This window comes from Osmerus mordax, chromosome 8 (assembly GCF_038355195.1).
Source record: "Osmerus mordax isolate fOsmMor3 chromosome 8, fOsmMor3.pri, whole genome shotgun sequence".
Lineage (NCBI taxonomy): Eukaryota > Metazoa > Chordata > Actinopteri > Osmeriformes > Osmeridae > Osmerus > Osmerus mordax.
Window position 1 is genome coordinate 974,266 of NC_090057.1, and position 26,351 is coordinate 1,000,616.

The 26,351-nt window shown below is 50.2% G+C and overlaps 4 protein-coding genes across 4 annotated transcripts; 3 read left to right on the forward strand and 1 right to left on the reverse strand.

Annotated features, from left to right (window-relative positions):
• Positions 1-351: 351 nt before the first annotated feature.
• On the forward strand, positions 352-1,865 carry thbd (thrombomodulin). Its single transcript, XM_067241397.1, has one exon. It carries the CDS (start codon positions 352-354, stop codon positions 1,810-1,812), a length of 1,461 nt encoding a protein of 486 aa, XP_067097498.1. The 3' UTR covers positions 1,813-1,865.
• A 154-nt stretch (positions 1,866-2,019) lies between these two features.
• LOC136947361 (thrombomodulin-like) lies at positions 2,020-4,461 on the forward strand. The gene has a single exon (XM_067241395.1). It carries the CDS (start codon positions 2,308-2,310, stop codon positions 3,919-3,921), a length of 1,614 nt encoding a protein of 537 aa, XP_067097496.1. The 5' UTR covers positions 2,020-2,307; the 3' UTR covers positions 3,922-4,461.
• A 1,147-nt stretch (positions 4,462-5,608) lies between these two features.
• LOC136947360 (toll-like receptor 5) lies at positions 5,609-9,556 on the forward strand. Its single transcript, XM_067241394.1, has 3 exons — positions 5,609-5,697; positions 6,310-8,764; positions 8,955-9,556. The coding sequence occupies exons 2-3, from the start codon at positions 6,314-6,316 to the stop codon at positions 9,171-9,173; spliced, it is 2,670 nt and encodes an 889-aa protein (XP_067097495.1). The 5' UTR covers positions 5,609-5,697; positions 6,310-6,313; the 3' UTR covers positions 9,174-9,556.
• A 3,401-nt stretch (positions 9,557-12,957) lies between these two features.
• On the reverse strand, positions 12,958-18,571 carry disp1 (dispatched homolog 1 (Drosophila)). The gene is made up of 5 exons (XM_067242372.1): positions 18,463-18,571; positions 18,250-18,377; positions 17,297-17,394; positions 17,087-17,184; positions 12,958-16,853 (listed from the first exon to the last, which is right to left on the reverse strand). Exons 2-5 carry the CDS (start codon positions 18,321-18,323, stop codon positions 13,236-13,238), a joined length of 3,888 nt encoding a protein of 1,295 aa, XP_067098473.1. The 5' UTR covers positions 18,324-18,377; positions 18,463-18,571; the 3' UTR covers positions 12,958-13,235.
• Positions 18,572-26,351: the final 7,780 nt, after the last annotated feature.

Sequence of the window (26,351 nt, forward strand, 5' to 3'; positions counted from 1 at the left end):
GATAGGCGAGAGACAGAAATGTTTCTTCCTGCAACTGCACCTTGGTGAACAGATTGTGAGGGCAGTGCTTCAGCAGTGGAGTGGGGAGAGGGGGGTCAGAGGGAATTCGGTTTTAATTCCAAATATTAAATAATCGACTTGCCTATGAGTAAGCAATCACTAGGAACGTGTCGGCGCGCGCGCGCGTGTGTGTGTGTGTGTGGGCGCAGGCTGCTTTGCGAGGTAACGCCATAAAACTTCCTTCCTTGATAGACGGACATCATGGAGGCAGGCTTTTATAAATTGAGCTGATATTCGCTTAACACGCAGTCGGAAATAATTCGGTCCGATACAAGGTTTATAGATTATTATATGCGTTTTAAGCATATAAACCCGAAAATGTTGACTACAGTTGGATTACTTATTGCTACTCTTTCTCTCCTCCCGCAAGCTAAGGGGGAAGCCTATAGCGGATACTGCACAGAGAATCAGTGCTTTGCTGTGTATCAAAATTCAATGGACTTCGAAGATGCTGAAAAATATTGTAAAACTGGACACGGACACTTGATGTCAGTACGATCATTGGAATACCATAATATCGTTTCGGTTGTATTGGGTAATCTTACAGGACAGTTTTGGATTGGCTTGTATTTGCCCAGTGGTCAGTGTTGCGACGATTCTTCCCCCTTGAGAGGACACAGGTGGATCGATGGAAAGGGTACAAGTGCTTTCCAGAAATGGGGTGAAAAGTCCTCCAGTTGCTCCTCATGCGTGTCTGTATCAGTGGTCAATGCCGTTTGGACGGTGGAATCGTGCACTGATGAGATCGATGGATTTATTTGTGAATATAATTTACAAGAACCCTGCAACCCCTTAACTGTCATAGGCGATGCATACGTTATGTATAGGACATATTATGGATTTGAAGTCCAGGACCTCACATTATTGCCAATGGGGACCACTGCTACACACACACCTGATGACTGGAAATATATTTGTTTCTCTAAGATATGGGTGCGTGCGCCTTGGCCGTGTGACGTATTAAACGGCGGTTGTGATCATGTATGTTCAGAAGGTGTGTGCACCTGTCCACCTGGAAAAACTCTCCAAGCCAATAACGTTTCTTGTAGTGATCCCTGCGATGACATCGGATGTGCTCACATTTGCACCAGAAGAAATAACAGCTACGTTTGCGACTGTTCCATGGGACACGCGCTGGAAGAGGACGGGAAGAGCTGCAAGGAAATTGTCAAAAATCCATGTGGTCCGCGTCCATGTGAACACAACTGTACTCCAACAGAAGACAGTTTCATATGCTCGTGTAAGGACGGTTACGTCGTCTCAGAAAAAAACCACACACTGTGCGACATGCACTGCCCCTTTGAAGAGTGTCCCACTGAATGCGACCCCAACTCGTACCAGTGCCACTGTCCGCCAGGATATGTGGACGATAAGAGGGATACGCAGACATTTTGTGTTGACATTAATGAATGTGACTACAATTACTGTGAACAAAATTGCACAAACACTTATGGAAGTTTTTTTTGCTTCTGCTTTGAGGGCTTTTCTTTGATTGATAAGAAGTGTGTGGAAAGTTTAGATACAACATCTAACGAAATTAGACCTACAGATCATGCTTATACTGAAGCAAGCGCTGGAACTGTCCTTGGAATTGTTGTTTGTACAGTAATGGTCATTTTAGGGATAATTGCCCTTGTCTGCCAAATACACAAACGTTGTTGTAGCACATTTGAAATTGATTTAAAAGGCCATGACAATATTTACTATTTGCAGCAAGTAACAACTGAATCGTACAAAAAGATGTCAATATGAAGCGGGGTCCTTAAAACATTGGTTTACCCTTTAGGCTACCATGAGCTATAGACTATTTTATTTAGTTCTCCGTATTTTGATTAAATAGGCTACTGCAAATAAGTACCAAATAACAAGGCACAATGGTCGGGTAGAAACCACAATAGTGGTTATAGCATCATGTTTAGCCTCTTACCAGTTATGCTACTGCCTGACCCGAGTTAAACCATACATTGGCCTTTGTTATATACATACATAACTTATCATATCCCCTGACCAAACCCCCAATGTGTGCGTCTGACAAAGAGAGACGTGCGCCTTGCGTGCGTAATTAGAGATGTAATGAAGCCAGCCCTTGGTGGGTCGAGACAGAGTTTCCTTCCTTGACAAACGCGTTGACATGGACTGTCTTTTATAAGTAAAAGCTGTCCGATAAGCTCCCACTTGACTGTAACCAGTTACCTAGGCGCACAGAACTAAGTTCTGCATCGACTTTTCTCACAACGGAGTTAAAAAATGAAGGACATAATCAGAATTCTGACTGCGCTCACTGTGCTGGTTGGAGGCAACGGAAAACCACAGAGCGGATACTGCATCGGGAGTCAATGTTTTGCGGTCTTCCAAAACCGCGCGGACTTCCCAACCGCTCAACAACACTGCGAAAGACAGCACGGGAATTTAATGACAGTCAGGTCCTCCGTATCTCATGACATTATATCAGTCTTATTAGATAGTTTAAATGGATACTTCTGGATTGGTTTGCATTTACAAAGTGGACACTGTCCCGTCGACGATTCTGATTTGCGAGGCTACAAGTGGATAACGGGAGATAACGCAACCGACTTCCATAACTGGGGAACTGAGGACACAGCCTGCTCCGACAGATGTGTGTCGGTGTCCAACAGGGGGTATAAGTGGATTGAGCAATCGTGTAACAAAGAGATAGCAGGGTTCCTGTGTGAATATTATTTTGAAAACATTTGCAACCCTTTCGTTGTAAGCGGCGGCGAGTCGGTGGAGTACATGACTCCATTAGGATTCCGAGGAGAGGATATGGCGTCATTACCACCAGGATCCACTGCCATACACAGTCAACATGAATCGAAATATATTTGTCTGTCTGAGAAATGGATGCAAGAACCATGGCACTGTGAGGTAACCGAAGGAGGTTGTGATACCGACTGTTTGTCAGTGGACCCAAATGTATGCATTTGCCCTCCTGGAAAAGTACAGAACGATAATAATGTTACATGTGAGTACGCGACAACCGACCCTTGTCTTGACTTTGGATGTGTGAAAATGTGCTACCAAAACCAGGACGGTCTCAAGTCGTGTTTCACGTTGGCAGAGAGCGGGAAAGTACGCAGGGATGTCAACACATGTGTGAAAGAGCTACACTGCCCTGGCGACAACTTTGAGTGTGTGAACACTGCAAATGGGTTTGAATGCCGGTGCCAAGATGGATACATGTCAGAAAACGGCATGTGCGTCGACATAGATGAATGCAACAAATTTCTTTGTGAACACAAATGCACCAACACCAAAGGCAGCTACAAATGTTCGTGTTATGACGGCTACATTACCGTGGCCACAGACCCTAACATGTGTAAGTTGCATTGCCCCTCTGAGGAGTGTCCCGCCGAATGCGACCCTAACAATAAAGACCAATGCAACTGTCCGGAAGGTTACATAATTGACCATAGGGACGACGAGGGTGTGTACTGCCTGGATATTAACGAGTGTGACATGGCTCAGTGTCAACAACAGTGCATAAATTCGTACGGAAGCTTCGTGTGTCTATGTGATGTGGGGTACGTTTTAGTTGATGGAACCAATTGTCAAGAAGAAACACTCCCCACTGTCAACCCCTCGTGGTTCACAACACCGTCCGATGTCCACACTCCACCTCTGATGAACTCGACATCCAGTCCCTCGGTTGTCACAGCGGGGGGTCTGCTAGGAATAGTAATATGTATAGTCATTGTTATTTTAGTAATGGTTTTATTTGCTCATTATTTCCTAAAACAACGCGGCCAACTACAGACTTCAAATGCCCCCAAAACTCAAGGAGACGATTTGCACGATTTACAAGAAGTAACGACAGAAAAATGCCAAGCAGTACAAGAGTGAATTAGAAAAGTAGTTGTTTTTGACTAGGCGTGATAGCGAATGTATAAGCGTGTGAGTAACTGTTTACACTGTTAATAACTTGCATTGGACGAATGTTAAATTCATGGCTGTTGTTTTTGTCATGTTTGAAGCCTTTAGGTAAATATGTTTACACTGGGTCAGAATATAGGCTAATAGACAGCAATCATGTGTAAATACGTAGCCTTCAATGCAAGATCCACGTTTGGGAATAATCATTTATCATGCTGTAAATGACCTGCATTGCCAACACGTTGCTCGTGTAGGCCATACATTTCTTTGTGGGGAGAGCGCCACCGTGTGTATTAAAACAGTTTGCAGTGTTATTCTCGTGTTTGAATTGTGTGCTACAGAATTTTCTCTACTTCGATAGTCCCACATAAACTACATAGTTTAGGCCTACTAATTTCTAAATGTGAAACCAATGGAATCTGTTCATAGTTAGACAGTTGTTTTTGCCGATACATTTAGGCCACATTTTATTCATGTAGCAGACGCTTTTAACCAAAAAGATACGTAAAGTGTAGACAGTGAGTGCAGTACCATTCAATTAACTTGTCTTGCTGCAGCTTTGCAATTGTTACACAACAATCAACCATCAACGTTTAAATCAATATGGATGTATACTTTTTAGTCAATGGGGATATTTAACTTTTATTGCAAAAAACAAGTAAAAACAAAGATCATTAATGTTATTATTATATTTGAAATATATATACTCAATGATGATGGTTTATATAATTTTATACTCGTTTTTACCTATTTTTTTGGGCACCTGTCAGTCAGGGGCCCTTGGAATTGTCCTACCTATGCTCGCATCGACACATATTAAACGCATTCACGTTCACATGAAATGTTCACACACGCGAACAGAAACCTGTTAGTGTCGTGTGTGATAAAAAATTTCAAAGGTTTAAAAAAATATTTTTGAAAAAAGTTTGCATCATTGATGATCACTTGATGAGGACTCTACTGTTCTCTACTGTATTCTGCTCTAGGCTTCCTCCTCTTCCCTTTTCACTTCACGTGTGAAAAAAAAAAACTTTTGAAAGGTTTACAAATTATTTTCGAAATAAAAGTTTGCATCATTGATGAGTACTACTTGATGAGGGCTCTACTCACACGTGGATGTGCGTTTTCAGTTGTATGAATGTGTGTGAAAGTTTCATACGTGAGTGTGTATGTGTTTCATGTGTTTGTGTAAGGACAGTCTGAATTATTTCCTAAACGGCCATATCCTTCCTTTGTTACCTGTTTTTCCCCCCCCGTTTCTGAAGACATCCCGGGCTTTCTAATGATGTGTTCCCGAGGTTGTTCACACACGTGACAACCTTGTAATTCTAGTAAGTTAATTAAGTTACAGATGCAAAACAATAACAAATAATAAATCTCTTGTATTTGGTTCCCCCTTTAAATGTGTTTAGTTTATCCAAGTGGTTAATAAAAAAACTAATCTCGAGTCTCAAGAGGAGGCAGGAGTCTATGATAAATTGAATTAAATTCTGGTTTATGTACGACTAATTGACCAATCCTGTGGAATCCTACAGCGAGAGCAACAGTCGACCAGGAAAGTTATGCAAGATCCCCCCCGAATTTCGACATGGAGAAAAATAAGAACATAAGTCTTACGGAAGCAAACAGCTTAAATAGTAGGGTAGGACATAGCCTACTGGGTTAAAGAAAGAAAGAACATTATGACTTGCCCACAAAACCAACCCGAGCCGTGTTGGAAGAACGTATTCGCTAAAGCTCGGGAAGGTAAGTCTATCGTTGGTCCGTAGGCTGTAGCTAAATAGAACAGATTTTCTTTTGTTTGATTTACAAGATCTTCCTATAATAAGAGTAGGCTAAATGTTTCAATGAGCATCACGGTGCTGAATTTAGGTCTAGACCAACAAACTTGACTCTAACTATCAATTTAGGACAACTATTATCGAATTAAAAACAGAACTTTTTTTTTTTTTTTAATACCGTAATACATGTTTGACACGAGCACAACTCGGAATTATTTTATTTCTGGTGGGTTTAGATCTCTTCTTAATTTGTAGACATTGTAAGAAACTTTTGCCACAAATGTAAAAGGTCAATATTACATTTGTGGCAAAAGTTTCAACAGTAGGCTAACCACGGTACGCCAGTATATCTGTGAAGGCATACTCATCACAAACATGAGCATGAGTTTTAATTTTAATTAAATGCTGTATTAAACCAGTGGACTATGAACCCACTCTGTAAACATGCAATGTGCCCATGTCGATCTCGGGAGAGGTAAACAGTAGTCATATCAATCCAGTGCACCATTGTAGGGCTCAACGGTAAATAATAATCACAAAACAGTAGAAAGTGACTATTTAATCTGCTTGTTACTAGGGTGATGATGACGACAACGAGGAGGAACGTTGCTCTGCTAGCCGTCCTCGTCTACCTCTATGTGGCGAGTGGTTCTAAAGAATGCTTTCTAGAAGTCTCACCGTCGGAGACAAAGGCCCACTGTTCCGGGTGTTCACTCAGAGCAGTACCAGCACTCCCTCCCTCCACCACTCACCTGGACATCAGCATGAACTACATCCTCGAGGTCAACGCAACTTCCTTCTCTGGCCTGAGGAGGCTTCAGGAACTGGACCTGGGGTGGCAGCAAGGCGAATCTCTGCTGATCAGGAGTAACACCTTCCTTCACTTGAGGGACCTGAGGAGGTTGTATTTGGGAAACAGTTTAAGGCTGCGACTCGAACCAGAAGCGTTTGTGGGACTGTCGAATCTGAGACTTCTCTCCTTGTTCAAATGTGGCTTGAATGAGTCAATTCTGGAGGAGCGTTACCTAAGTCCTCTGGTGTCTTTAGAAATACTGGATCTTTTTGCAAACAACGTCAAGAGAATCCGACCTGCGCCCTTCTTTGCAAACATGTCGGAATTGAAAGAGTTGAACCTGACTTTGAACCGGATGGGTAGAATATGTGAGACCGATTTAGTGCATTTTCAGAACAAGCACTTCCGTCTCGTACAGCTGAAAAGTGTCTATCTAAACGACATGGATGAAGAAAGCTTTGACTGGGAAGGATGTGGAAACCCTTTTCGCAGCATGTCATTTGATACTCTTGATTTGTCTGTAAATGGATTTGATGTGAACGTGTTGAAGCGTTTTTTCAAAGCAATAGAGGGCTCCAAAATCAGCCATCTTGTCCTGAAACATGGTAGCGGTAGAGGCTTTTCCTACAACAATTTCCGAGATCCGGACAAGCTCACGTATGAGGGCCTAAGTGGTAGTGAAATAAAGACGCTAGATTTAACCTATGGATATATTTTTGCATTGCAGGAAGAAGTATTCAGACCATTTGGAAGTGCAGAGGAAATCAATTTATCGTACAATACCATAAATCAGATTAACGTTGGCGCATTTGCAGGTCTTGAAAGATTGACAACGCTTAACCTGTCTCGAAATCTTCTTGGAGAAATCCACAGGTTTACATTTGAGAACCTCCCTGCTCTTTCAGTCCTAGATTTATCATTTAACAACATAGGAGCTTTTGAACATAAAGCTTTGAATGGATTGTTCAATCTGCAGGGCCTTGACCTTAGAAGTAACTCCATTAGAATAATTCCTACTCTCTCACCTCTCCCAAAGCTGTTGATACTTCGGTTGGATGATAACAAGATTGTACCCGAGTCTATATCTGGCCTTATCAGTTTGGCTAAAAACAGCCTCATCCTCAATGTTCAGAATAACAGGTTAACTAACTTAGAAGATGTTTACACTTTGCTATCCAATCTCCAGCACCTGCAAATGCTCCAGTATGGTGGTAACTTCATAATGTGGTGCACCTTGAACAACAACATCTCCATCCCCATCTCGAGCAGTCTGAAAGTGCTTGATCTAGAAAGGAGCTCCCTGCAGACCATCTGGGCTCAGGGAAAATGCCTGAACCTCTTCGACAACCTCAGTCAACTTGACATTCTCGGTTTGAATCACAACTCCCTACAGTCTCTACACCAGGGAATCTTCAAAGGCCTAACCTCTGTGACCTTTATCGACCTCTCCTTCAACCTCCTCACCTACCTCCAACCCAACATCTTCCCTGAGAGCCTGGTGAGGGTGGATCTCTCCTTCAACGTCCTGGCTCACCCTGATCCGCTGGCGTTACGCTCTGTCCGCTTCATCAACCTGATGGGGAACCCGTTTTACTGCGACTGCAACCTGGTGGGGTTCCTCACGTTCCTCAACACCACCAACGCCACGTTCCTGAGCTCCACGGAGGAGTTCCGCTGCGAGTTCCCCTCTCAGTTCCACGGCGTGCCTCTGCTTAAGCTGAGCATGGAGGGTTGTGAGGAGGAGGATGAGGCGGAGGTCCGGGCGCTGAAGCTCTCTCTCTTCATCGTCTGTACCACCCTCCTCCTTCTCGTCATTGTCGGCGCCATCGCCTTCGCGCGTCTCCGCGGCTACCTGTTCACCCTCTACAAGCGGGCGAAGGGCCGGATTCTCCAGGGGCCCCCTCAGGAGACCCCCGCGGACGCCAACATCCCCTACGACGCCTTCCTCTGCTTCAGCAACAACGACTACCGGTGGGTGGAGACGGCATTCCTGAAGAGGCTCGACGCCCAGTTCTCCGACGACAACGTCCTGCGATGCTGTTTCGAGGCGAGGGACTTCCTGCCGGGAGAGAACCACCTGAACAACATCAGGGACGCAGTGTTCAGCAGCAGGATGACGGTGTGCGTGGTCTCCCAGGAGTTCCTGAGGGATGGCTGGTGCCTGGAGGCCTTCTCCCTGGCACAGAGCCGCATGCTGGAGGAACTCCGGAACGTGCTCATCGTGGTGGTGGCGGGTAAGGTACGTGTCATGGACTACCATTAGAGGACATTACGACACAAAAAAGTAACTTATTATTATTCTTGCTGTGTCTTTCAGTTAAATTCCCATAAGTAAAGAACAAATAAAAAATGTACAAATGGATAAGAGCAACTGCTAAATGACTAAATGTAATAAAGTATTCATTTAATTGTATATTTTGTGGTTCAAGGTCCCCCACTACAGACTAATGAGGCAGCAGGCCATCAGAACATTTATCCAGAAGAGGGAGTACCTGCGCTGGCCGGAGGACGAGCAGGACCTGGAGTGGTTCTACGACCGGCTCACCTCCCAGATCCTCAAAGACCGGAAGATCAGGAGACCTCAGGACACTGGTAACAACAACATAGTGAATGTTGAACTGGAAAATATCAGAGTAGTTGAAATGTGATGCTTTATTCGTTGTTAAACTGTTTTTATATAGGCGTCTGTATGATTTCAACTTGACCGTGAGAATTTTGAGTTCATGTTTTGTAAGGTTTTCATACTACTGTGTTTTTTAAATATATTTATGTAAGGTTTTCATACTACTGTGTTTTTTTAATATAATGTTGAGTTGCTTAAGCATTTAGTTACACACAAGACCAAAGAGGAGTGACTGAGTTTTTCTACCACTAGATGGCAATCTTAGCCTGTGATTATTATTTTCAAACTTTCCAACCTTTGTCTGCAGGGATTCTCAATCATTGAATGTAAGTGGATCTTTTGTGAATTTTGTAAAACAAGAAACATGTACTATCAAAAACTGGATATGTAAAACAATCAGTAAACCTCTGTGTGTATCTGGTTTGGTAAAGTATCTACAAACATTTCTCTGTTCATTTCCCAGCATACATTTGACTAGAAGTGAATCTGTTTTCTTCACCACCTCCTCAATATAGACTTGTATCACGAGCAAACAGGAAGCAAACAGGAAGCCACTAGGCTGAGTAAGACTTCCTTCCTGGGCTGTGGTTCCTGCTGGAGTCTTGTATTCCCTCCTCTACACTTCCTATATTTATAGCTCTGTTGTCCTGTAAATGTCCCCTCATTATTAATGGGCGCAGCCACGGAACAGTATTTTTAAAGGGAAGATATGAAGTTATTGGTTAATGACATATATGAGCAACAAATGACTGTCAAAACATTGAACGTTGTAGAAAATACACAAGACTCAAATGCCATTTTAAAAGGAAAACTCAATATTTATCCAGTCAACAAAGTTGACTCGTTTGTCCTGGAGGTATTTAAGGGATGTGCAGTATTCTCAGAACAGGGGAGCTGGACGTTTAGAAAATACTTAACTAGTCACCACAGCCAATATTTGACCTTGTGTCAAAAGCAAATACGAGAATTCCCTTGAGTTCAGAGGTTGTCTGTTTAGAAGGAAAAGACAGGAGATGACCCAGGCTCTAGAGAGAACCTTCCAGACCAGTCTTGGCCAGATATCACCCCCACCGTCTGGAAACAACAATCTTAAACACAGATCTCCCCTCAGGTGTAACCTCAGGTGGTCTGACTCAAGGACTGTGTGTTCCAGCGTGGAAAAAGGGAATGTTGGGAAAGTAAAGACAGAAACTCTGTTTCTTCTCTTCATATCTGGAGAACACAGAGGGAAATCAAACTGAACAGTCCAAACTCTCTTTCCAAACAAGGAAAACGGGCAGTTTGTGTTGGCTGTCATCGCACCTCGCCTATTCTTTACACAGTACTTTACACGGCGCCTAGAAAATAAAGACAGTTTTTTGACTCTGACCACCGGAAAACTGTTAGAACTATGCACCTCTGGTCCTTGACTTTCTGCTGTGCTTTGTAACGCACCGTTTGAATGTTGCTTTGGATAAAAGTGCCTTCTAGATGAATCAAGTGTACACTGTAATGGTGTCCCTTTATCAGACCCAGCTGAATGAGGCGCTGCACAGCCTAGGTCTGATCGTCCAGCCAGAGACAGTCAGATACTTAACCCCCCCTGGTCGTAAAGCAGTTGATGGAGCACCTGCTGTCCCCCTCCTTCCCTCCCTCCATCCCTCCTCTGCCTGCCTCCACCCTCCACTGCCTCCCTCCATCCCTCCACTGCCTGCCTCCACCCTCCACTGCCTCCCTCCATCCCTCCACTGCCTCCACTGCCTGCCTCCACCCTCCACTGCCTCCCTCCATCCCTCCACTGCCTGCCTCCACCCTCCACTGCCTGCCTCCACTGCCTGCCTCCATCCCTCCTCTGCCTGCCTCCACCCTCCACTGCCTGCCTCCATCCCTCCTCTGCCTGCCTCCATCCCTCCTCTGCCTGCCTCCACCCTCCACTGCCTCCACCGCCTGCCTCCACCCTCCAATGCCTCCACCGCCTGCCTCCACCCTCCAATGCCTCCACCGCCTGCCTCCACCCTCCAATGCCTCCACCGCCTGCCTCCACCCTCCACTGCCTGCCTCCACCCTACACTGCCTGCCTCCACCCTCCACCCTCCTCTGACTGCCTCCACCCTCCTCTGACTGCCTCCACCATCCACTGCCTGCCTCCACCCTCCACTGCCTGCCTCCACCCTCCACTGCCTGCCTCCACCCTCCACTGCTTCCACCCTCCACTGCTTCCACCCTCAGAGAGAAAGAAGTGTAAGTGTCCGTCAGATTAAATGATGGCATTTTAATAGAGAGCTGCTTTTCCCATCAGCCATGGGGGCTCTGGGGGTGAGTGAGTGTTGGTGCCAGGATATATCCTGAGTTACTGCCCCAGAATCAGCTAGCGCTGACATTCCTCCCAGGCAAGGAAGAGAGGGATGAAGAGAGGGGGGGAGGGGGATGAAGAGAGGAGGGGGAGAGAGAAGGATGAAGGTGACCCGTTTCCCAGCTGACCTTCTGAGGAACAGGTGTTTTCTGCTCCAGACAGGAGCAGCATTGCCAGCATGGAGCGAGAGACAGGGGGGAGAGAGGAGAAAGGGGAGGGAGAGACAGGGGGGAGAGGGGGATAGAGGGAGGGACAGACAGGGGGGAGAGGGGGATAGAGGGAGGGAGAGGGGAGAAAAGGAAGGAGGGAGAGAGAGGTCTAGCTCCAAATGACCAGTTTCCTATAGCTTGTTTCACTTCCAATGTGTAAAAGTGATCACACCACTGTATATGTACCTCTAATAATAATACTAAACTGTTCAGTCAGCAGTGATACTGTAGTCGTGTGAGCTGACCCATAAAGAACACACAAGTGCATGATCTGGTCCATCAGAAACATCAGTCAGTATCCTTGACAAGGACACGCACACACACACACACAATGACCCATCTTCTACTCAAGTTCTGCCCACACAAGTCAGTGAATGTGTGTGTCACTAGTTTCTCTCTGTGCCCCCCCTCCCCCACCCCTTCCATTCACACGCACACACACACGGAGATGTGAAGAGAGTGTGTGTGGGTTTGTAGCATTCCTGAGAGCAGGGCAGCAGACAACAGGCCCAGGGTAAACACAGGCAAGTTTACTCAGGGACACCCTGGAAGGCTTCCTCTAGCCTCTCCTAGCTCTGCAACTACCTCAGGCTCACTAGTCTCACCCAGGAGCAGGACTTACCCTAGGGTCCATATATGTAGGATCAGGAGAAAGTGAGGGGAGGAGGAGAGGGACGGGAAAGGAAGGAGGGGAGAAGGGGGGGGGGGAATGGGGAGAAGAGGGTAGGAGAGAGGAGGGTAAGGGGAGAGGGGGGAGGAGGAGAGGGTAGGAGAGAGGAGGGTGAAGGGAGAAGGGGGAGGAGGAGAGGGTAGGAGAGGAGGGTAAGGGGGAGGAGGAGAGGGTAGGAGAGAGGAGGGTAAGGGGAGAGGGAGGAGGAGGGGAGGGGGGAGAGAGGAGGGTAGGAGAGAGGGGGGAGGAGGAGAGGGTAGGAGAGAGGAGGGGAGGAGAGAGGGGGGAGGAGGAGAGGGTAGGAGAGAGGAGGGGTAGGAGAGAGGAGGGGAGGAGAGAGGGGGGAGGAGGGGAGGAGGAGAGGGTAGGAGAGAGGGGGGAGGGAGCCCTGAGAGACCTGTGGCCTGGCGCCAGACAGCAGAGCCAACACAGACGCCAGAACTGAGACAATGAAACAGGTGTAGCGTTCAAACCCTCTGAACACTCCCAGAATATCCCTTTCAATGAACGAGTTTGTGTGAGTGTGTATGTACATGTGTGTGTGTGTGTGTGTGTGTGTGTGTGTGTGTAATGGAAAAACAAAGCAGACTATATCCGCCGTGTTTAAATGACTTTATAATTATACAGCACATCTTTCATATGGGCTCTGAGGTGAGACGCCCCAGACAGGTAATCCAGTACACACAGCAGCACCTGGAGAACAGTGTAAACACAACTAGCTGGGCGACAGGCTGACTCAGGACACATGATGAGGCACTTGGGACAAAGACAAGTTGCTGCTTCCTGACTGAGCAGGGATGAAGACGCACATGAAACCTAATGTGGTCGGACGCTCTGTATATTCTTTCGATAAAATGTTTTTCGTTTTCTTCGCTGTCAGCACAAACTCTCAGTGGAGGGTTTGGAGTTGATGGCGAGAGCAGGCAGGCTGGCTTCAGATTTTGGCACGTTAAACTCTCCAGAATTGCACTTGACTTTCAAAGTCCTGTTAAAACAGAAGAGTTTCTTAGAAGAGTTTGCCTTCTCCTTCCTGGGTTTCTGTTTCCACTTCCTGTTCGCTCTGTTGTCCCCCACCGAGGTCACGGGGTCAGGCTCGTCCTGGCTGCCTGGTATCTGACAACAAGCCTCGCTCGGTACCACGGCGGACCCCTTGGTGTCCCCTCTGAGCCCCGCCCCAGCCCTCTCCTCCCTGCCCGGGGAGCTGTGTCTGGCTGGGCAAGGCCCAGGGTGTGTGTGGGCTCCGCAGGTGCGTGGAAGGGAGGAGCCGGGACAGGGGACCTGGGTTTGGGCGGCAGGGGGGCAGTAGGTGCAGGAGCCTCCAGACACGAGGCTCTCCTCCAGGATGGAGGTGTCTGTGTCCTCAGCGGACCCCTGGGGCTGGGGGTCCTGGAGGCGGGTGTGGTCGCAGTACTTCTGGAGGTGACAGCTGTGAGGAGGCCCTGGTCTGGGCACTCTGCCCGGGGGATAGGGGTGAAAGTGGGCTGGGGGGCAGTGGACATAGTGCATGTGGCACTCCACGGGCCTGTAGACCGGGTCTGCCGCTGAGAGCGGCCCCTTGCCATGGCTGGCCGAGATGGAGAACTGGGAGGTGGGGCAGGAGGGCTCCTGGGGAGCTCCTGGGGTGGCAGAGCAGGTACTGGGTATCCAGGGCGTGGCCGAGGACTGCTGAGGGTGGGAAGGCGGGGGTTTGTCACAGGTACAGGCAGGGTGGTGGGGGAACAGGGGCCGGGGAGGGAGGTCGGAGGCCAGAGTGGCCAGTCCATTCTCCTTGCAGGGATCCCCTCCTCTACCCACCTCCTTGCCTGTGTAAGGTGCGTGTGAGCAGGGGGCAGGTCGGGGGGCGAGTCCGTTGTACAGCTGGCTGCCGGCTTCCTGCTCCTCCGAGGCCTTCTCCTCAGCCTGGGAGGCCAGGGGCTCCAGCTCGTAGTGCTCCACATCTCCGCCCCGCCCGTCCAGGTGGTACTTCCCCGGGCCGGAGCTCTTGCGCTGGGGGGAGGGCGTGTTGGCGGTGCCCTGGGCGAAGGCCTGGCACCGGAGCCTCTTGGGGAGGGGGATTTGTCCGCAGGTGCCCTGGGGCCCCAGGCAGCGGCACATGCACTGGAAGAAGAAGGTGGCGAAGGCCCAGCTGATGCACATGATGAGCATCATGAAGGTGCCCAGCTGGGTGTACGCCAGCACGGTCGACGGCATCATCATCGCCCCGGCAACGAAGGTGGTGAGTGCCGCCATGGCGATGGCGGACCCCATGCGACTGAGCGAGAAGACGACCTTGCCCTCGCGGTCGGGCTCCGGGGCAAGCCGGTACGCCACGCCGTAGTGCACGGCGAAATCCACCGACAGCCCTACGGCCACCGAGATGGTGACGGACTCCAGCACGTTGAGCTCCCAGCCCAGAAGCACCAGCGAGCCCACGGTGACGAAGATGGTCCCGGCGATGGACAGGATGGCGTAGAGGCTGATGATGATGTTCCAGGTGGTCAGGAGCATCACGCTGAACGCCACCACCACCGACAGCGCCATTGCGATGAGCGTGCCGTTGGACAGGCTGTCCTGCAGGTCGTAGAACTCCAGGTTGCTGACGAACCAGCCGTGCCGCAAACCCGCCGGCGCCCCCTTCAGCTCCTCCCGTATCCAGGTGTCCACTTCGCTGTAGAACTGATGCATCTTCTCGTAGGCCAGCGTGAAGAGGAAGGTGCTCTGGAACTCCAGCACGATGGAGCGGATGGTGTCGTTGATGTCGAAGCGTGGCCCGGGGGTCTTGCTGTCCAGGTGGTAGATGGTGCTGCGGTCCAGCTCCATGATGGCCCTCTTGATGCACAGCTGGAACACCTCCTGCTTGTAGGGGAAGGTGGACTGGCTGCAGCAGGGGTAGACTGACGCTTCCTCGCAGTCCTGGTTCTCCATCCACTGCTTGAAGGTCTCGATGAAGCAGCTGGTGAAGTCCTGCTCCTCGGACTGGAACACGAAGCTCTGGTTCCTCAGCTTCTGGCAGAAGTTCAGGATCCAGGTCTGCGAGGCGGGGCTGGCGATGTTGAAGCCGCCGTCCAGGACCAGCCTGCCCTTGTTCTTGGGGTTCAGAGGGTCTCCGTTGTCCACGGGCGTCACGCCCCAGATGATGGTGATGGGCATGTGCAGGTCTTCCCCGTGGTGGACTCTCTCGAACATGAAGAGCTTCTTGAACTCAGCATCGTAGCGCTCAAAGGGGTGCGAGGACCTGAACACCTGGAACTCGGACAGCTCCAGCGAGGGCAGCTTCATCTTGGGGTCAACGCACACCACGTAGGCCCCCCCCACAGTGAAAGCCAGGAACCAGAAGAGCCACAGGTAGCGCAACTTGATGACAATGCACGGCAGCACCTTCTCGAAGAAGATCCGCGAGGCTTCGGACATGGTGAACAGGCAGCTGCTGGCCCGCTGGCAGAGCCCGTACCACAGGGAGTGGGTGGTCAGCGCCCCCTGTTGGGGGGGCTGGGAGCAGGGGAACAGGCTGGGGATGTAGCGCTCGTGGAGAACCACCACGGCGGGCAGCCAGGTGACCATCAGGATGTAGTTGACCAGGATTGCGGTGCCGGCGTAGACGCCGAAACAGCGGATGGCGGTGATGTTGCTGACGTAGTTGGCATAGAAGGCGGCGGCCGTGGTGAAGCTGGTGACGAACATGGAGAGGGCGGCGTGCTGGAGGGTGATGCTAACCGTCTCCGACAGCTCCTGGTTGGGCTTGTCGCATTTGGTGTAGTTCCAGATGTCGCAGAGGACGAAGGCGTCGTCCGCGCCGATCCCCACCAGGATGATCAGGGCCGTCAGGTTCATGAAGGGGAAGAACTCAAAGTCGAACACCATCCGGTACAGGAAGTAGGACACGATGAGGGAGCTGATGATGGCGATCATCGTCATGAAGGTGATGAAGACCGAGCGAGTGTACACGCACATGACCACCAGGACGATGACGATGGCGATGGCCGGATACACTGTGTCCGTCAGCAGGTAGTCCTGGAACAGGTCGTGTTTGATCCCAAACTCAATCCCTGTGACTGTGGTGACGCCGTCCGAGGCGTTCCACTTCTCAAAGTTGTCCAGGTAGATCTTCATCATGGTCTCTCCCTTCTCCGTGGGAGAGAACAGCATGCTGTACTTGAGGAGGGGGGGCGCGTACTCCGCTGCCTTGGGGCTCAGGAAGTCCTTGTCGACCAGGAAGTGGAGGATCTGGTACACGGCGTTGAACTTGGTGCACTTCCTTGGGACGTTGGCACATTTGAGCTGGTCCTTCCTGCGGGTGGTGGCATCCCAGCAGTCTGGGCCCAGCGTGGCGTTGTGGTAGAACTTGGAACAGGAGCGCAGGATCTTCAGGGTGTGGGAAACGTCGCGCTCCGTGATCTTCTGGCACGAGGACTTGTTGGTGAGGACGGCCACGTAGTTCCCCAGGGTCCAGCTGGGACAGCAGGATGCGTCGCTAGTGCGCTGGCACAGGCTCCAGTACTGGGGGTGGGAGCGCACCTGGGGGGGGGGGGGAGCAGGTCAGGTGAACTCATTAACTCATTATCCCTCATCATCATCATCATTCTTCTCATGTTCTCAATACATTTTATTAGATTATATTCAGGCTGCTGCTGCAAATCACAACCTGTTCTTAATTCACCAAGACAATAATGACAAGTAATTATACATTCCTAATTGACTTAAAACAAATCATTTGAGGCTACTAGTGTAAATGATGCTCTAATCCCTACCCGTGTGTTGTCCAGATTGCACATTGACTTGATGGCTTGTATGTTCCACAGATTCTTCCCCTCCGTAGAGCTGAACACCAGCCTGGAATACCTGTCACCTGCAGACAGGGAAAACATAAACACAGTGAGGAAGTTGGAGAGGAGAGGGGGGGGGGAGAGGAGAGGAGAGAGAGGATGGGAGGAAAGGAGGGGAGGAGGGGGGGCTTGTACCTGGAACGTCACAGAAGAAGCTGTCTTTGCTGAAGTCCCACTCTGCCTGTCTTTTATCTCGGTCAAAGTGATCCTCCGCCCAGCGGTCCTCCTGGTGACTGGAACCACACACACACCATGAGCATGAATATATATACACATATATACAATTAATACATATATATCAACATACATATATATTGATATAAGTTAGTCTGCTCAAGGCACAAATTATCATTGGAAATGTTTATGCTAAAAACAAGGAGCCTACAAATGGTTCCCAATCAGGGGAGTAATGACTAATGACTATGAGTAATCATTGTATTATCGTTATGATGATAACCAGACCAGAGAAACAGTTCTCAGGGAGGGAGGAGGAAAGGAGGGGTGGGAAGTTGGATGGGAGGAGGGACGGTGGGAGTGAGCAGGAAGGGAGGGAGTGAGGAGGAAGGAAGGAGGGATGGGAGGAGGGAGGGTGGGAGTCAGCAGGAAGGGAGGAGGGTGGGAGTGAGGAGGAAGGGAGGAGGGAGAGACGATAAGGAGGAGTGCAGACAGGTCTTCAGAGGAAGCACATCCTCTACCAGAGACAGACAGGAAGCTGGTTTTTGTCAGAGGCCCAATCACAGAGGGCGTGGCCAGGGCGGTGACTGGCTGCTAGCATCCTCCCTCCCTCCCTCCCTCCCTCCCTCCCTCCCTCCCTCCCTCCCTCCCTCCCTCCCTCCCTCCCTCCCTCCCTCCCTCCCTCCCTCCCTCCCTCCCTCCCTCCCTCCCTCCCTCCCAACCTCCCTCCCTCCCTCCCTCCCCCTCCCTCATCTAGCCCACGCTCTGAGCAACCATACACACATCCCTCATCTGGGACTAGATAAGGCTTGGCCTGCTTGTGAGTGAGTGTGTGTGTGTGTGTGTGTGTGTGAGAGAGTGTGTACGTGTGTGAGAGTGGCCGCGTGTGTGAGAGAGTGTGTGTGTGTGTTCACCTCTTGGCCTGCTCGTCAGCATATTTGAAGGGGTAGTTGGCCAGGGTGGCCTTGTAGCCAGTGTTCTTCACCATGTTGTTCCATGTGACCAGACGCTGGCCAATGGCAGTGCCTCTGGGCTCGAACCCCTAGACAACACACACATCAATAATTTTTCACAACAGACACACACACTCTCTCACTCACACACACAGGAAAGGTGGACATTCTCACCAGTAAGGGGTCAGAAAAGTCTGGCAGATCTGGGACCAGAACCCCCACCAGGGCACACACCACGATCAACACTGTACACACCCCCAGCACCACCACCGGCCAATCAGCTATCAGCTCTGCATAGCTGGGGAGGGACGGAGGACAAGACACTGGTCAATCACACTGTCAATCAAACAAATCTACTGCTATAAGCCTGTACATTCATAACAATAAGTAATACAGTACACTGAATATAAATAATGATGAATTTATTAGAGCTGACCCACGGTAGTCAGGGGTGGTTACTGTATTGTTACTGGGATATACATGTGTAAAGTGTTAGTGGCTCTCCAACTAGAAACAACAGCTAGGCCTGTTAGCATGCTGTTAGCATGTAGCAGCCCCAGGTGCTGGCCGGGGTGTTGATCTACTGAGGCCCCCGGGTGCCATGGTTATTCTCCTGCTGGGGCTTGAGACGACACAAACACGTTCGAGCAGCAAAGAGGATTGTGGGAGTTTGGGGAAGGAGACATTCTCCACATTGGTAACTATGGTGACTCAGTGGAGAGGAATGACTCATCTGCTGGTGTCTGACAGACATGGGGAGGAGGAGGGGGAGGGGGGGAGGAGGAGGGGGAGGGGGGGGAGGGGGAGGAAGAGGAGGGGGAGGGGGGGGAGAGTATACACACAGAGTACACACACAGAGATAATGATTGTCAGATCTTACCTTTTGGGAAAGCGGAAAGGCCTTGCAGGGCTGAAAAACAGAAAGAAATCAATCAGGTTTACATTTACAAGTCAAAACCAGAGATTGGACCCCATCCCGTATCCGTGGGTAACCATGCGAGGAGAACATGTTTTTTCATGAAATCTTTGTTTGTGTCTGTGTTTTTGAGTTAATGTAATGTCGTTTCCCATTTGGGGGAGCGTGTCTTTGTATTGGGGGGAGGTGAGCACGTCATCCTATTTGGGGGAAGTTGAATCGTATTTGGGGGGAGTGTTTTCATTTGGGGGGATGCACTCATGTTAGTGGGTGTGATTTGCACTTCAGGGCCACCGTAGTTTGAGGCTGGGCACCAAACAACAAGGAAGTCAGGAAAGCCAAACAGGAAGTGAGCTCAAAGGCCCCCTCTACCACAGCCAATCAGGATGGACATCTCGCCTGTGATTGGAGCAATATGCCAGAGGAGGGCCAAAAGGTCATCTGTGCCCCCTCCCACCCCCCTTAAAAGGGAATCCGTGGAATGCCGTAATTAGAAGTTGCCACGGCAACTAAAGGCGCACACGAACAGAACCCATGCGACTGGAATGCTGATTTCTCTGGCCATGTTGACCAGATGTTGGGCCGCCGTGAGTCAAAAAAAAAAATTCGTGTACACAGAGACGCACGGCAGGGCTCATTAACACACCCGGAGACATAAGCAGTCCTGCTTTAAAACAGTCGTAAACATGAACCTGAGATTCACCCTTTCATATCCGTTTGGCTCCTGCGCACCAACACTGACTGATGGAAAACACATTGAGTCTTTATTTCTCTCCCTCTGTCTCTTCCTTTAACCAGGTATCGGTAGCCAAGGAAAAACTCCGTAAATTGATTTATGTCTGTTTTCTATTGCGTTTCCTTGTAAGGGGCGCGAGCGGAGGAATTTTGCTCGGAGACACGGTCCAACGTAAAGCCGCAGTTACAGAAAACGGTTGGACTGGATTCACAACACGTCTAGATTCTCTCTCACGTCAGAACAGAAGAAACTGACCATGTCTGCTTGCAGTCTTCTAGTATGTGATTATATTTTATAAATGCTGCTCAATCAGACAGAACGTGATTTGCGATGCACTCCCCGCTGAGTTCAGTGCAGAATATCTGAGGAGAAAAGAAAGGAACAATGCGGGTACTCGTCAGGTGACGTTATCCTCGACGGCTAACAGTCGTTGTGAAATAACGGTTTTCACAGAGGAATGGTGCCGTTATCGCGTTGTGTCTGAAAGGGCCTTAAAGCTGAAATACGGTCCGCACTTTCAGTAACATCTGTTTTTATATTACGCAAAAGCACACAAACAATTGGATGTTCCAACATCATGCTCCCTGGAACTAGGCCACTGTACTTCACAAAACAAAAATTATTTCTGGTGAAACCATTATTGTCTACCAGAGAATGTGTACCAAATAGCCTACATGACAAGTACACTTGGAATACATAAACAATCCATCTTTGTTTTCAGCTAGAGCTGGTCTGTCAGTAGCAGGGTAGTAGGATGAAACAGTAATGTCCTTGAAGGAGGCAGACCGGGGAAGGAGGGCCAGAAGGCTCTGAGTGTGCAGAGATCTGGGGGAGGTGGGGGGGAGGGGAGGAAGAGGGAGGGTGTGTGAGCTGTGTTGACTGATGATCACACAACTTTCTAAATACAGCAGAACGACAACCAACAGAGTCAAGTTTCCTCCACCTCCCTCCCTCCCTAACCTCCCCCTCCCTCCCTAACCTCCCTGCCCCTAGTCTCTGACCCCCCTCCGGACGTCCCTAGCTAAACTCACCACAGCTACAAGTGTCTGTTGGCTGTTATTCTGCTTGCTGTGGGGAGTCTCTGGATCGCTGGGTTAATGAGCAGCACAAACAGAGGAGCGGGCCAGCACACGCCATGGTCACACTGGAGGAGAGGGGGGGAGGTCAGGGGTCAACGCCGGGGGGGAAACTGCTAACAGATGCAGAGATATTCCTGGAATAAGGCGTTTGGAGTCGAGGCAGGAGCAATTACTGTCATCCCCGTCTGAATCCCTCCTGTGATTCAGCCAGGAACATTGCACACAATCAGACGCTCAGCCGAGCACACAGACCCTCTGAATGGAGCAGTCTGCTCAACTCAGACCAGGCCAACCCAGACTCAGACCATGGCCCCAGACTCAGACCATGGCCCTAGACTCAGACCATGGCCCTAGACTCAGACCATGGCCCTAGACTCAGACCATGGCCCTAGACTCAGACCATGGCCCTAGACTCAGACCATGGCCCTAGACTCAGACCATGGCTCTAGACTCAGACCATGGCCCTAGACTCAGACCATGGCCCTAGACTCAGACCATGGCCCTAGACTCAGACCATGGCTCTAGACTCAGACCATGGCTCTAGACCCCAGACGAGGTCCCAGACCATGGCAATTTACAGGATATCACTTCTTACAAGCTTGTGACGTCGCTGAGTAAAACAGACTGGGTCTCTTAAAGATCCGCTTTAACAGGGAGCAGAGAGGACCAGTCCAAACTTAGACAAGATAAGCTCATACCATAGCTAACTCTGTCTGCAGGGGCATACTCCAAGCAGGTGTGTGAGAGAAAGAGAGAGGGAGGGGTGTGTGTGGGAGAGAGGGAGACAGAGAGAGGGAAGGTGTGTGAGAGAGACAAAGAGAGTGTGTGTCTGAGAGAGAGAGAGAGAGAGAGAGAGAGGGAGGGTGTGTGTGAGAGAGGGAGAGGGTGTGTGTGTGTGTGTGTGTGAGAGAGGGTGTGTGTGTGAGAGAGGGAGAGGGTGTGTGTGTGAGAGAGGGAGAGAGAGAGAGAGGGAGGGAGGGTGTGTGTGTGAGAGAGAGGGAGGGAGACAGCGAGGGGGGGGGTATGGACAGCTACATCCTCCTGTTGGTCCAGACCCTGAGCTGCCATCTCCACATTCCTGCTGGTGAAAAACGACGGCGACCGGATTCCACACACACAGGCCGCATTTCAACACTGTAGCCGATAGTTACAAGCTGTCCCGGAGATGTCTTTATTATGGGATGGCCCTCTCCCAGCCTGCAGCAGGCAGCTGAACCCTGCCTGGCGAGAGAGGGGCTGTGCAGTCGGCGGCGCTGGGATGCCAGGAGGATCAACTCCACCAGACATCTGTCAGCTATGCAGGATCAGGGTGCGTGTGTATGTATATATATATATATAAAATAAAAAGTTTTATGGAGTGATAGTTACTATATAAAGCTGTCTAGCCAGCCAGTCAGTCAGTCAGCCATCCATACAGCCAGTCATCCATACAGTCTGTCAGCCAGCCATACAGTCAGCCAGCCAGTCATCCATACAGTCTGTCAGCCAGCCATACAGTCAGCCAGCCAGCCAGCCATCCATACAGTCAGTCAGTGAGCCAGTCAGCCAGCCAGTCAGTCAGCCACTCAGCCATCCATACAGTCAGTCAGCCATCCATACAGTCAGTCAGTGAGTCAGCCAGCCATCCATACAGTCAGTGAGTCAGCCATCCATACAGTCAGTCAGCCAGCCAGCCAGTCAGCCTGCTCCTGGCCAGCTGAAGCCCCTGCAGCCTGACAGAGGAAGAACCTGATGTGAGGTTATGACAGCGTGCTGCTCAGCCCAGCTTTGATCCTGCGCTCCAGGAGAGAGAGGCTTTCATCTGCCTGCTTGCACGGCCAGACGCTAGTCACAGTTTGGCTCCTCACCTCACTTTCTCTCCTCTACCTCTCTCCTCCTCCCCCACCTCTCCCCTCCTTCCCCCTCTTAAAGTGCTAGTGAAACCAAGGAACCTCACCTGTTGAAATGTTTGCAGTTTAACAAGGTGTAACTCTGATCATTAAGTTAGTTTTCTACTGTAAAAGTGTGTGTAGAATCAACAGCAGCTTCTTCCAGTGCAGTTTAAGAGGCCCAGGTCGCCTCCTTCTCTTTCAAATTAACTTACAGAGCAGCCATGTCCTCTGGGGCCTATTCCTCACCTTTTACAACCAGCAGATGAGTCTCCCAGTGTCTCTCTCCCTCTCCCTCTATACATCTCTCTGCAACTCGCTATCCCTTTCCCTCTCTCTATTTGTCTCTACAGCTCTTTCTTCCTCTCTCTCACCCTGCTCAAAGGGTCAACCCAGCCCAGCTCCAGTCAGGACACAGTGGGTGTTGCACACTTGTTATTCTTGATAACGCGCAAATCCTCGTCAAACTGCCCCCCTGAGATCCACCGCCCCGGGGTGACCAGGCCGCTGGCGTGGTCGTGTGACAACGCAGCCCAAGCAAAACATTCCACACTTAAAGATCTGGATATATCATCAGATCATGATCAAAGTTGAACGTATCTAAACACATCTGTACGTAGAGTCAGTCAGACAAAGTGTTGTGTTTTCTTGAGTGTTCAGCTCCGGGCCATGTGAACCACCTGCCTCTCCTTCCAAACAGAGAGAAAAAAGAAAATCCAACTTGTCAGATTCAAAGCAGCGTGCAATAATAAGAGTGGACCTTTCTTTAGAGAAGAGGAATGCCTGCTATCTGAGGATCCATTGAAACCAATCCAAACCTGCGGCGGTCTAAACCAACAGGAATGCAGAGGCAGGGGAGGCAGGAGAGGCAGGGGAGGCAGGAGAGGCAGGGGAGGCAGGACAGGCAGGGGAGGCAGGGGAGGCAGGAGAGGCAGGAGAGGCAGCGGCCTGAGTCTGGTCTCCAAGCGAGAGCTGTGTGAGGAGGCCAGGTTTCCACGCTGCCCTGAGCCCAAACCCCTGAGGGTCCTGTGAGGTTGGGGAACCGTGCCGTCTCTGCCCCAGGCTGGCGCACGGTGTAGCGCCTGGGTCCTTGTTCTGGGTCTAGGGCCTGGGGTCCTTGTTCTGGGTCTAGGGCCTGGGTCCTTGTTCTGGGTCTAGGGTGGGTCTGCCCCATGCTGTAACCTGCTCAGGTACATACAGGTAGAACCTATTGTGTCACCTGCTCAGGTAGATCAGATTTGTGTTCCTTCTTTCTTTTCTACCTTTCTCACCTAGAGCCAGGAATACACACACACACAATGATTAAACACACACACACACGCTTATGCAGACATACACTCACACACACACAATCTATGGTCACACACACACACACACGTGTGTGTAGTCCTAGCTGGTGAAGCTGACCCCAGGACTGTGACCCTGCCCCCAGAGCTCAGCTGCTGACCGACAGTCAGGAGGAAATATGAAGCATCATCTTATCTTCCATACGTTTTCCTTTAGCACTGTTTTGATGTCTCTACCAGACAGAGGCAGGAACACAGAGAGAGATACCAGACAGAGGCAGGAACACAGAGAGAGATACCAGACAGAGGCAGGAACACAGAGAGAGATACCAGACAGAGGCAGGAACACAGAGAGATACCAGACAGAGGCAGGAACACAGAGGGAGATACCAGACAGAGGCAGGAACACAGAGAGAGATACCAGACAGGCAGGAACACAGAGAGAGATACCAGACAGAGGCAGGAACACAGAGAGAGATACCAGACAGAGGCAGGACACAGAGGAGAGATAACAGACAGAGGCAGGAACACAAAGAGAGATACCAGACAGAGGCAGGAACACAGAGAGAGATCTGTCCTCAGCCTTTTACTACATCGTAGTAAAAGGAAGAGGTTTAGCCTCTTCACTATTCTGAGAGTCAAATATTTGGACTGAACCCCAAAATGGTCTGTTATTGCATCATTTTTTAAAATCTTGCAAAAAACAGGAGCGAGAAAATCTGCGGTAAAAAAAACAATCACAACCACAGAGAGCTAATGTTACATGAGGGGGGGGGGGGGGGCATATTGTGTGTATGTCTACATATAGTGTATATATGTATGTCGGTGTGTGAGCGCGAGTGGGTACGTGTGTGTGAGTGTGTCTAAAGGAAAGCGTAACAGCCGAGGAGGCGAGCGCTGCGATCATGCCAGTAATCCCTGCCCTAATCTCCAGGATCACAGCCTTGCTGGGATCAAAACTGATATTTGACACAATCTTGTCTGACTTAGTTCCTTCAAATTACCAGGCGCATTAACCCCACCTCCCCCCACCTCCCCCAGATCCAGTAGTTCGGACACGGTGGGCACTGCAGTCACCATGCCAACCAACCCCCTTCCAGGAGAGGAGAGGGGAGGAAAGGAGGAGGGGAGGAGGAGAAGGGGAGAGGGGAGGAGAGGAAAGGGGAGGAGGAGAGGGGAGGAGGAGAGGGAGGAGGAGAGGGGAAACAGAATCGTGGTCTCTGGTTCAGACAAGAGACGTATGTCTGGTAGCAGACAGAGCTGATCCTCCCTTTTATCTGTCCATCTGAGGGCTGTCCAGACACACAATACCAGCAGGAGGCCAGGGGGCTGGGAGAGAGGCCAGGGGGCTGGGAGAGAGGCCAGGGAGAGGCCAGGGGCTGGGAGAGAGGCCAGGGGGCTGGGAGAGAGGCCAGGGAGAGGCCAGGGGGCTGGGAGAGAGGCCAGGGGCTGGGAGAGAGGCCAGGGCTCTGGAGAGAGGCCAGGGGAGAGGCCAGGGGGCTGGGAGAGAGACCAGAGAGAGGCCGGGGTTAGGGTCAGACTCAGAGCTGGTGTACACGGTCTGTAATTGAAACCTGTCATCGGTGAACAAGAGCGACCTGTTTACTAAACAAGAGAGCGTTCTACAGGAGAGCCACATCTGCTCCTTGTTCCCACCAGGAGGAGGAGGGGGAGGAGGGGGAAGGAGGAGGGGAGGAGGGGAGGGGGAAGGAGGGGGGGGGATCTCTGATCTAATGGGTGCAATGCTATCCCGCTCTCTCTCCTCTCCTCTATCCAACCAGCTACAGAGAGACTCTAGGTAACATGTCTGTGTCTGTGCGTGTTGGCAGTGCACCCCTTCAGATCTGGCTACACAGATCTCTCCCCCACACTCACAGGGCAACACAGGATGTAGATGGAAAATTTCCATGTGAAGAACATCAGCAAAAATATCCAGATCGACCACAGTGCAACCCCTCACAACCAGGAGGACGGACTGACACCAGGAAATAATTACCGACCGCAAACATGACTTTTTTTCCCTCTCTTTTGCTTGCTCACTGAATCCCTGTGGATCATAAATAGAGGATTACGCAAATGATTATGCAGAGGATTTAACGGGTCCAGTTTCAGTTGAGGAGCCGTGCTGTGGTCTGGTGGTCCCACAGAAAAGTCCTTGCTAAATATGGCTCCCTTGAA

Bases quoted from the DNA above. Each gene is read 5' to 3' on its own strand.
- thbd (XM_067241397.1), top strand. From the start codon at position 352: ATGCGTTTTAAGCATATAAACCCGAAAATGTTGACTACAGTTGGATTA.
- LOC136947361 (XM_067241395.1), top strand. From the start codon at position 2,308: ATGAAGGACATAATCAGAATTCTGACTGCGCTCACTGTGCTGGTTGGA.
- LOC136947360 (XM_067241394.1), top strand. From the start codon at position 6,314: ATGATGACGACAACGAGGAGGAACGTTGCTCTGCTAGCCGTCCTCGTC. The intron at 8,765-8,954 runs GTACGTGTCATG...TTGTGGTTCAAG, and splicing joins TCGTGGTGGTGGCGGGTAAG to GTCCCCCACTACAGACTAAT.
- disp1 (XM_067242372.1), bottom strand. From the start codon at position 18,323: ATGGTGAAGAACACTGGCTACAAGGCCACCCTGGCCAACTACCCCTTC. The intron at 17,395-18,249 runs GTGAACACACAC...GTGTGGTTCCAG, and splicing joins GCTGACGAGCAGGCCAAGAG to TCACCAGGAGGACCGCTGGG. The intron at 17,185-17,296 runs GTACAAGCCCCC...CCCTGTCTGCAG, and splicing joins CTTCTTCTGTGACGTTCCAG to GTGACAGGTATTCCAGGCTG.